The sequence below is a fragment of the Callionymus lyra genome, chromosome 3 (genome assembly GCF_982586985.1).
Source record: "Callionymus lyra chromosome 3, fCalLyr1.hap1.1, whole genome shotgun sequence".
Taxonomy (NCBI): Eukaryota; Metazoa; Chordata; class Actinopteri; order Syngnathiformes; family Callionymidae; genus Callionymus; species Callionymus lyra.
Genome location: NC_141820.1, coordinates 7,903,841 through 7,915,925, shown reverse-complemented (window position 1 = coordinate 7,915,925; position 12,085 = coordinate 7,903,841). Strand labels below are relative to the sequence as shown.

The window sequence follows — 12,085 nt, the reverse complement described above, 5'->3', positions numbered from 1 at the left end:
AATACAAAAAAACTTTGATTTGTGGGTTGTTGTCTGTCTTTGAATGTCCTGAGATGGACTGTTGACCTTTCCAGGGTGTCCCCCACCTATTGTGCCAACTAGCTGAGGTAGTAGTGAGGAAAGAAAATATAGAGATACTTAAATATTGCGATATTGTTTCCAATTGTATATTAATTCAATATTCACAGTGTTCATTTTTGTGTTGCAATTAATCTTCCAGCCACTAGATGGCGGCAATCACTACGACCTTAAAGGAAGAATGAAATCCTGCAAGATCCCACCGGTGACTGAGGACGAGAGGATACAGCAACCTCTTGTGCAGAGGAGCTGAGGTAGTAATAATGATACATTTAAATATCTCGATATATGATTTTGTAATTGAAAAATTAACTTGTAAATATTCACCTCATTTGTTTATTTTTATGTTTAATTAAACGTCCGGCAACACCAGAGTCAAGTACTCGACAATACTACACATATTCCTAAAGTATCACTATATATATCGTATCTTTGACCTAGTATCGTACGTATGGTATCACCAGAGTCTTGCCAATACACACGCCAACTAGTTTGTGAGAGTGTCACATGACCTGTGATGACCTTTCCAGGGTGTCCCCTCCTACTTGTGCAAAGTAGCTGGGGTTGATAAAATATAGGGGACACGACACGAGTTCATTATCTTGAACTTCACGATGTTAATATCTGTCACTTTGATTTGTGTTCCTGCCAACACGAGCCAGACGTGGACAGATGTTGTGTCGCAGCAGGACGTCACACGGATCCATCTCAGGTGTCGTTAGTTCTTCTGTCGCACAAGAACCAGATGTGCGACGTCACTTTAAGAGTGTGAGTCTGTCCTCGTCACGGTTCTCTCCGGGGGGGTTCTCCAGCTGTCCGTCAACATGATGGTCCTGACGTACTTGGATTCATGTTTTACTGATTTTACTTTAATTATTATGGTTAACATCCATACTAGGGCTGCACGATATTAGAAATAAATGCGATATTGGTGTCTTGAATTGCGATATCGGTATTAATGCGATATTAATGCAATATTAATGCGTTATTTTTGAGTATAATGCGAGTACTGTAGTGTAGGTCCGGGGGTTTAAAGAAGGAAAACAATGATATTTCCCTTTAGTTTATTTCTGCACTTCGGTGTCGACATGATGGTATAAAAATATCTCTTATAACGCTCAGTCTCGCGGGACTTGCATCGGTTTCCCGCCAAAACTGAGCGACATCAGAGAGGAGCCGCCGGCGCGTCGCGATATCACCAAATCAATAATAAATCCACCTCCTTGTACACGCACACATAACACTTTATAAATGATGCTAACAACTTAGCTCGTTAGCATACGGTGAAGACGGACACATAACACTTTATAAATGACGCTAACAACTTAGCTCGTTAGCATACGGTGAAGACGGACACATAACACTTTATAAATGACGCTAACAACTTAGCTCGTTAGCATACGGTGAAGACGGACACGTAACACTTTATAAATGACGCTAACAACTTAGCTCGTTAGCATACGGTGAAGACGGACAGGTTTGTTCTGAAGTTCACGATCTTATAAGAAAACAACTGAGACGAGATGAAAAGTTCTTACAATATGTTGCTTTAACAAAGGAGGTTGAAAGAGACGAGTGACTGGATCACTAGTGTTTGACTAGATCATAAGTTAGTATTACTTCACTGGATCACTAGTGTTTGACTAGATCATAAGTTAGTATTACTTCACTGGATCACTAGTGTTTGACTAGATCATAAGTTAGTATTACTTCACTGGATCACTAGTGTTTGACTAGATCACAAGTTAGTATTACTTCCGTGGATATACTGAGACAAGACTCTTCGCCATAGCAACCGAGCCTATCAAGCTGTGCCGCTCAGTTCACAGACGGACGGAGACGTAAACAACAACGAGACATAGAAGTACAAATTGACAACTTTACAGAACGTGACACTGATTTAAGAAAGGATTGATTTATACAATAAAAAAAATTTAAATTATCACATGTTCCCATATACATATCGCACGTGACAATATCGTGATATCAATATTTCTTTGATATATCGTGAAGCCCTAATCCAAACTCTCGGTCCCTTATCTTATCTTAAACGCCGCCGTCTTTAATGTGTCACCACGTCAACATGAACTTTGACCTCTGTGTGTGTGACATACCGGCGACAGGCGAGGCGGCGCTGTTGTCTTCTCCGCCAGAGTGCAGGAAGACGTCGAGGGCCTCGTGGTCCGACATGTCCATCAGGTCCATCTGCTCCAGCATGTCCACGTTCACCTCCATGGACGACATGCTGCCTATGGGCCCTGAGACCAGAACCACAGTGTTGGACTCCAGGTCCACAAACGTTCTTTGTTGGCTTCCAGAACCAGGATGACGTTTAAAATGAGGTGGAACGACAGAACGACAGAACGACAGAACGACAGAACGACAGAACGACAGAACGACAGAACGACAGAACAACAGAACGACAGAACAAGGGTGAGGAGGAATATTATTTTACTCAGGAAATAACGTTGTATGTTACGACACTGTAGTACTAGGAAGATATCGATACCCTTAAATATCGCAAACTTTTTTAAGGACACTGATCAATATTCCACAGCACTGTGTCGATATTAAATAATTTTTGCGTTGCAATTAAACTTCGTCCTACACAGCTAAAGAATCAATGAAATCAGTTGAGATCCCTGCGATGACTGAGGACGAGAGGATACAGTGACTCCAGCAGCTTTTAAAGCTGATGTTTGGACATATTTTGGTTTGATAACAAATGAAAGCAGTTACGACTTCATCAAGAGTCATGTGGTCTGTAAATACTACAACACCAGAGTCAAGTACTGGACAATACTACACATATATACTTGTTACTAAACTATCACGATGTATCGTACGGCAATATTCTTGCGATTACACAACTCTAGCAAAGGATATTTAGGAGCCAAACCGAATGTAAACTTACAAAACAGTCTTTGACTTAAAGTTTGAGTCTGATTCGCGATGTTTTGTCTTTTCATCTTTGGAGGTTTAATCCTAATTTATCCGTTTTTTTGCATTATTTACTCCAATAGTAAGTCACACTGACCTTCTCTGTTCCTTATCTTTATCTTAAACTCTGCAGCCAGAATTCTGACTTGCTCTAGTAGAAGAACTCACATTTGTCCGATTCCTTAAAACTCTTTCAGGGTCAACTTTAAAATTCTGGTTCTTACTTTCAGATCTATTCATGGTTTAACTACTTTTAAACAATATTCTAGAAGGACGTTCATAAACAACATCAAAGTCCAAAAGTATTTTCTCTGAACGACTGATGAACGGAACAAACAAACGTTCAGAGCATGAAGTGAAAGGACTGAGAGTGTGAATGAACGGATGAAGGAGAGACGGATGGACGGACGGTGAGATGACGAGCGATCGACTGACGTACCTCAAGAGAAAGAGGAGGAGGCAGCGTGGAGGGAGAGAGTTGGGAAAAGAAGAGAGTGAAGAAAAAGAAAAGGGGGAAAGAAAATGTTTCTCTCTTTAACATTCAAACGCAAAAGAAAACAGGAAGTAGTTTCGTTGTCGACAAACTGTTTATTCTGACAATAAATCAATAAATAACCCGCCTTATATGCAGAAACCTGGAGTATAACCACACTCATTTATCGCATTTCTGTTCTATCCATTATTACTGTCTGAAAGGTGTTTTATTTTGAAAATATTCTATGTTTTCTCTGCAGTAACATTAGTGTGTGACGTCAAGACGATCGTTTCTTTCAGGAAAGAACCTGTAAACCAGTGAAAATGAGTGAAACTAACTCTATGGATCTAGTTGTTGCAGAGAAACTGGATCTTCTTCTGAGTCGACGTCACGACGTATCGCCACCTGGTGGACGAGTTCAGAGGAACATCTGCATCTCACCTTAGAAGCTGTGTGTCATGTGACTGATGCTGAAATCCTCTTTCTCTAGCCCCCATGTGAGCTCAGCTAAAAGCTTGTGTGTGTGTTTGTGTGTGTGTGTGTGTGTGTGTGTGTGCGTGTGTGTGTGTGTGTGTGTGTGTGTGTGTGTGTGTGTGTGTGTGTGTGTGTGTGTGTGTGTGTGTGTGTGTGTGTGTGTGTGTGTGTGTGTGTGTGTGTGTGTGTGTGTGTGTGTGTGTGTGTGTGTGTGTGTGTGTGTGTGTGTGTGTCTTGAGATGTGACGCTTCAGTGGCTCCTGACATCCGCGGGCCCTTCTTTTTTTTCTTTTTCTTTCTCCATTTGTTTCTCCATCTCAGACTCAGTGGATCCTGATGTTTCTGCTCAACATGTGGATCTTCATGAAGTGTTTGTGAGTCGCACGGAATCAAGTGTTATGAAGTATTTCTCTCGACTACTGCTGTGAGTACTACTGCTGCGAGTACTACTGCTGTGAGTACTACTGCTGCGAGTACTACTGCTGCGAGTACTACTGCTGCGAGTACTACTGCTGTGAGTACTACTGCTGCGAGTACTACTGCTGTGAGTACTACTGCTGTGAGTACTACTGCTGCGAGTACTACTGCTGCGAGTACTACTGCTGCGAGTACTACTGCTGTGAGTACTACTGCTGTGAGTACTACTGCTGTGAGTACTACTGCTGTGAGTACTACTGCTTCCTCTAAGTGACATCACTTCAATCAAATCTTGTCCTTTTTAATCAACTTTAAATCTATATGTGTACGTTTTGATCTACGTAAGATCGTAACAATTTCCAATACAAATAAAGATTTTTACACAATTATGAACTTTTAACAAACTATTTTCATCTGTAGTCAAACAATTTTCAACTATAATCAAACAATTTTCAACTATAATCAAACAATTTTCAACTATAATCAAACAATTTTCAACTTTAATCAAACAATTTTCAAATATAATCAAACAATTTTCAACTATAATCAAACAATTTTCAACTTTAATCAAACAATTTTCAACTATAATCAAACAATTTTCAACTATAATCAAACAATTTTCAACTATAATCAAACAATTTTCAACTATAATCAAACAATTTTCAACTTTAATCAAACAATTTTCAAATATAATCAAACAATTTTCAACTATAATCAAACAATTTTCAACTTTAATCAAACAATTTTCAACTATAATCAAACAATTTTCAACTATAATCAAACAATTTTCAACTTTAATCAAACAATTTTCAACTATAATCAAACAATTTTCAACTTTAATCAAACAATTTTCAACTTTAATCAAACAATTTTCAACTATAATCAAACAATTTTCAACTTTAATCAAACAATTTTCAACTATAATCAAACAATTTTCAACTATAATCAAACAATTTTCAACTATAATCAAACAATATTTAACTATAATCCAACAATTTTCAACTTTAATCAAACAATTTTCAACTATAATCAAACAATTTTCAACTTTAATCAAACAATTTTCAACTTTAATCAAACAATTTTCAACTATAATCAAACAATTTTCAACTATAATCAAACAATTTTCAACTTTAATCCAACAATTTTCAACTATAATCAAATAATTTTCAACTATAATCAAACAATTTTCAACTATAATCAAACAATTTTCAACTATAATCAAATAATTTTCAACTATAATCAAACAATTTTCAACTATAATCAAACAATTTTCAACTATAATCAAATAATTTCAACTTTAATCAAACAATTTTCAACTTTAATCAAACAATTTTTAACAATAATTCAACAATTTTCAACTTTAATCAAACAATTTTCAACTATAATCCAACAATTTTCAACTATAATCAAACAATTTTAATTATAATCCAAATATATTATATATATATATAATATACAACTGCGTCTGGTACTATAGGTCATAAGATAAATATATTTGAGGTCAGTCAGAGAAGATGTTCGTGGTCCTTCAGTAAAGTCGAACAAATCAATCCAGATGATGAAGTCAGAGAAGAAGCTTCATCTCCTTGTTATGACTCTTTCTAGTCGTGTTCAGCAACAGGCGCCGACATCGTTGCAGAAACTCATCATGACTCTGAGAACACGTGACATGAACACAGCACTGACTCACCACGCCGCTCCGTGATCTGCAGGTAACCTGTGGACAGGTACTGCTCCATGTCCTGCTGGAAGGCCTCCTCGAAGAACTTCTGTCTGTCCTTCAGCTTCACCTGCGGGTTCAGAGCTCCTCCCTGATCCGCTCCGGGTACTCTCTGGGCGTGATCTGCATCCAGCTCCACTGAACACAAGAGATCAACTCATGAGAAGATTGATGTTGACTTTACTGTCGACATGATTCTGATGAAGAAACAACTATAGAGAGAACATGTACTTTTGAGAAAACCAGTTGAAAACTGTTTGATTCTAGTTGAAAATTGTTGGATTATAGTTGAAAATTGTTTGATTATAGTTGAAATTGTTTGATTTTAGTTGAAAATTGTTTGATTACAGTTGAAAATTGTTGGATTATAGTTGAAAATTGTTTGATTATAGTTGAAAATTGTTGGATTATAGTTGAAAATTGTTTGATTATAGTTGAAATTGTTTGATTTTAGTTGAAAATTGTTTGATTACAGTTGAAAATTGTTTGATTATAGTTGAAAATTGTTTGATTATAGTTGAAATTGTTTGATTTTAGTTGAAAATTGTTTGATTATAGTTGAAAATTGTTGGATTATAGTTGAAATTGTTTGATTTTAGTTGAAAATTGTTTGATTATAGTTGAAAATTGTTTGAATATAGTTGAAAATTGTTTGATTATAGTTGAAAATTGTTTGATTATAGTTGAAAATTGTTGGATTATAGTTGAAATTGTTTGATTTTAGTTGAAAATTGTTTGATTATAGTTGAAAATTGTTTGAATATAGTTGAAAATTGTTTGATTATAGTTGAAAATTGTTTGATTATAGTTGAAAATTGTTTGATTAAAGTTGAAATTGTTTGATTCTAGTTGAAAATTGTTTGATTATAGTTGAAAATTGTTTGATTATAGTTGAAAATTGTTTGATTTTAGTTGAAAATTGTTTGATTAAAGTTGAAAATTGTTTGATTTTAGTTGAAAATTGTTTGATTATAGTTGAAAATTGTTTGATTTTAGTTGAAAATTGTTTGATTATAGTTGAAAATTGTTTGATTTTAGTTGAAAATTGTTTGATTACAGTTGAAAATTGTTTGATTCTAGTTGAAAATTGTTTGATTCTAGTTGAAAATTGTTGGATTATAGTTGAAATTGTTTGATTTTAGTTGAAAATTGTTTGATTACAGTTGAAAATTGTTGGATTATAGTTGAAAATTGTTGGATTATAGTTGAAATTGTTTGATTTTAGTTGAAAATTGTTTGATGACAGTTGAAAATTGTTGGATTATAGTTGAAAATTGTTTGATTTTAGTTGAAAATTGTTTGATTATAGTTGAAAATAGTTTGATTATAGTTGAAAATTGTTTGATTAAAGTTGAAATTGTTTGATTTTAGTTGAAAATTGTTTGATTATAGTTGAAAATAGTTTGATTATAGTTGAAAATTGTTTGATTAAAGTTGAAATTGTTTGATTTTAGTTGAAAATTGTTTGATTATAGTTGAAAATTGTTTGATTATAGTTGAAAATTGTTGGATTATAGTTGAAAATTGTTTGATTTTAGTTGAAAATTGTTTGATTATAGTTGAAAATAGTTTGATTATAGTTGAAAATTGTTTGATTAAAGTTGAAATTGTTTGATTATAGTTGAAAATTGTTTGATTAAAGTTGAAAATTGTTTGATTATAGTTGAAAATTGTTTGATTATAGTTGAAAATTGTTTGATTTTAGTTGAAAATTGTTTGATTATAGTTGAAAATTGTTTGATTTTAGTTGAAAATTGTTTGATTACAGTTGAAAATTGTTTGATTCTAGTTGAAAATTGTTTGATTCTAGTTGAAAATTGTTGGATTATAGTTGAAATTGTTTGATTTTAGTTGAAAATTGTTTGATTACAGTTGAAAATTGTTGGATTATAGTTGAAAATTGTTGGATTCTAGTTGAAATTGTTTGATTTTAGTTGAAAATTGTTTGATGACAGTTGAAAATTGTTGGATTATAGTTGAAATTGTTTGATTTTAGTTGAAAATTGTTTGATTATAGTTGAAAATTGTTGGATTATAGTTGAAAATTGTTGGATTATAGTTGAAATAGTTTGATTTTAGTTGAAAATTGTTTGATTATAGTTGAAAATTGTTGGATTATAGTTGAAATTGTTTGATTTTAGTTGAAAATTGTTTGATTATAGTTGAAAATTGTTTGATTAAAGTTGAAATTGTTTGATTATAGTTGAAAATTGTTTGATTATAGTTGAAAATTGTTTGATTATACACACACACACACACACGCACACACACACACACACACACACACACACACACACACCTACACACACATACACACACACACGCACACACACACACACACACACACACACACACACACACACACACACACACCTACACACACACACACACACACACACACACACACACACACACACACACACACACACACACACACACACACACACACACACACACAACAATGAAGTTACCACCAGGAGTGTGAAGACACTGAGAGAAGAAAAACTCTGTCATGTCCCTCAGAGTCTGATTTATCTTCCTCATCTGTCGTCTTATACCTGAGTCTCATCTTTCTTCTCCATCTCCTCCTGTCATCTCCTCCTCCTCCTCCTCCTGTCATCTCCTCCTCCTCCTCCTCCTCCTGTCATCTCCTCCTCCTCCTCCTCCTGTCATCTCCTCCTCCTCTTAGTGACGACTCTATCACGCTCACTGAGAGGAGAGTTCTCACTCGAGGGAAAGAAACGTTGATGAAATATTGAACCAAGAGTCGTGAAGAAGTTTTCTTTATCTTTATCTTCTTCTTAATCTCTGGCTTCACTTTTGAACCAACACTGATCAGTGCGTCGTCTGCATAACTGCTTACTTCGCTACTACCTGCCTCTCGCTCTGCCCTCACTCGTGAGCAAGATCCCGAGATACTTGAACTACTCCTTTTTTCTTCCAGACGATCCACGACAGGATATATCGTGATACTGTAGTAACAAGTATATATGTGTAGTATTGTCGAGTACTTGACTCTGGTGTTGTAGTATTTACAGACCACATGACTCTTGACGAAGTTGTAACTGCTTTCATTTGTTTTCAAACCAAAATATGTCCAAACATCAGCTTTAAAAGCTGCTGGAGTCACTGTATCCTCTCGTCCTCAGTCATTACTGGGATCTCGCGTAATTGTATTGTTCTTTTAGATTCAAAGGACGTAATGGCAAAAATCTGTTGATACAATACGTATCACGATACAAAGATGGCGATGCAATACATTGTGGTACTGTAGTAACAAGTATATATGTGTAGTTTTGTCCAGTACTTGACTCTGGTGTTGTGATACTGTAGTAACAAGTATATATGTGTAGTATTGTCGAGTACTTGACTCTGGTGTTGTGATAGTGTAGTAACAAGTATATATGTGTAGTTTTGTCCAGTACTTGACTCTGGTGTTGTGATACTGTAGTAACAAGTATATATGTGTAGCATTGTCAAGTACTTGACTCTCGTGTTGTGATAGTGTAGTAACCAGTATATATGTGTAGCATTGTCAAGTACTTGACTCTGGTGTTGTGATAGTGTAGTAACAAGTATATATGTGTAGTATTGTCCAGTACTTGACTCTGGTGTTGTGATACTGTAGTAACAAGTATATATGTGTAGCATTGTCAAGTACTTGACTCTGGTGTTGTGATAGTGTAGTAACCAGTATATATGTGTAGCATTGTCAAGTACTTGACTCTGGTGTTGTAATACTGTAGTAACAAGTATATATGTGTAGCATTGTCAAGTACTTGACTCTGGTGTTGTGATAGTGTAGTAACAAGTATATATGTGTAGTATTGTCCAGTACTTGACTCTGGTGTTGTAGTATTTACAGACCACATGACTCTTGACGAAGTCATAACTGCTTTCATTTGTTTTCAAACCAAAATATGTCCAAACATCAGCTTTAAAAGCTGCTGGAGTCACTGTATCCTCTCGTCCTCAGTCATCGCCGGGATCTCAACGGATTTCATTAGCTGCGACAATACGACTGCTGCCATCTAGAGGCCAGAAGTTTAATTGAAAATATATCTATCATTTTTTATATTACTGACGGTTTATTTATTAATCTGCAACCCATAAAGAACTATGACATGATTTCAAGGACAAAATAAAATGTGATAAATATATTTAAAAAATCTGTTGAATATCATTAAAAAACATCGTAATACATCGTTGTATCGATATTTGACACTTAGTCGTCGTTTATTATCTCGTCATTTTCATGGATTTACATTACATCTGTTATATATATATATATATATATATACAATCCTACTTTTACTGTGTGTTTTGTGTACATTGTACAAATACAATGGTACTACTTTCATCATTACTGCTGAAGAATACTCAGGATACTCTCCTGGTCCATGAAGAACCTGCAGTGAACCGACTCTCGTGGCTTCAAAAGATTCTCTGTGAGGTTTTTAAGCAGCTTTTGCTCGCGAGCTCTTGATCTTCTCAACCATCTTCTTAACACCGTCTTCTTAACACCATCTTCTTAACACCATCTTCTTCATTTCTCCTGCAGCATCTTCTCTCACTTCCTTCCTGCCACACGTGCTACTGTATCTGCGGCTATTTTTAGCTCATATTTAGCAGGATTAGGTTTTGGTGATGACTTCAGCGCGCGAGTCATTAAGTCGACAAAATGACATCATCGTCATCATCATGTTTGCAGGAGCCGGAGCCCCGACGTGTTGGCAGACTCACACCATCGTACAAATACACACACCATTCATGACTCAAGTACACAACTGCCGATGACTCACAGGTGCGAGGATCCGGCGTCACACTCGTGTTTGATGAATCTTTACATATGAAGTGTGATGAATGAACATGATTATGATGAAGTGTGTGAGACACACACTCTGTGAGACACACACTCTGTGAGACACACACTCTGTAAGACACACACTCTATGAGACACACACTGTGAGACACACTCTATGAGACACACACTGTGAGACACACAATATATGAGACACACTCTGTAAGACACACAATATATGAGACACACTCTGTGAGACACACTCTATGAGACACACACTGTGAGACACACTCTATGAGACACACACAGTGAGACACACAATATATGAGACACACTCTGTAAGACACACAATATATGAGACACACTCTGTGAGACACACTCTATGAGACACACACTGTGAGACACACTCTATGAGACACACACTGTGAGACACACAATATATGAGACACACTCTGTGAGACACACTCTATAAGACACACACTGTGAGACACACATTCTGTAAGACACACACTGTGACACATATCCAAATATATCCTTGTTACTACAGTATCACAAAAACAGTCAAGTCAAGTATTAGAAAAAATTGTTTTAAACAATAATCAAACAATTTTTAAACAATAATCAAAAAATGTTCAACTATATTCAAACAATTTTTAAACAAAATTCAAACAATTTTCATTTATAATCAAACAATTTTTTATCAATAATCAAACAATTTTTAAACAATAATCAAACAATTTTCAACTGTAATCAAACAATTTTCAACTATAATCAAACAATTTTAAAACAATAATCAAACAATTTTCAACTATAATCAAACAATTTTCAACTTTAATCAAACAATTTTCAACTTTAATCAAACAATTTTCAACTATAATCAAACAATTTTCAACTATAATCAAACAATTTTCAACTAGAATCAAACAATTTTCAACTATAATCAAACAATTTTCAACTTTAATCAAACAATTTTCAACTATAATCTAACAATTTTCAACTATAATCAAACAATTTTCAACTATAATCAAACAATTTTCAACTATAATCAAACAATTTTCAACTTTAATCAAACAATTTTCAACTTTAATCAAACAATTTTCAACTATAATCAAACAATTTTCAACTATAATCTAACAATTTTCAACTATAATCAAACAATTTTCAACTATAATCAAACAATT

The 12,085-nt window shown here is 34.8% G+C and overlaps 1 protein-coding gene across 2 annotated transcripts in view; it reads right to left on the bottom strand.

The window, feature by feature from the left end:
- dtnbp1b (dystrobrevin binding protein 1b) overlaps nucleotides 1-12,085 on the bottom strand; it is a 39,085-nt gene that overhangs the window by 1,977 nt on the left and 25,023 nt on the right. The window contains exons 2-3 of one of the 2 annotated variants that reach the window (XM_087786325.1): nucleotides 6,074-6,241; nucleotides 2,193-2,336 (exon numbers count right to left, since the gene is read on the bottom strand). In XM_087786325.1, the coding sequence (XP_087642451.1) occupies nucleotides 2,193-2,336; nucleotides 6,074-6,241 (312 nt within the window). The remainder of the gene's footprint in view (nucleotides 1-2,192; nucleotides 2,337-6,073; nucleotides 6,242-12,085) is intronic. The other variant, XM_087786326.1, reaches the window with a different exon arrangement.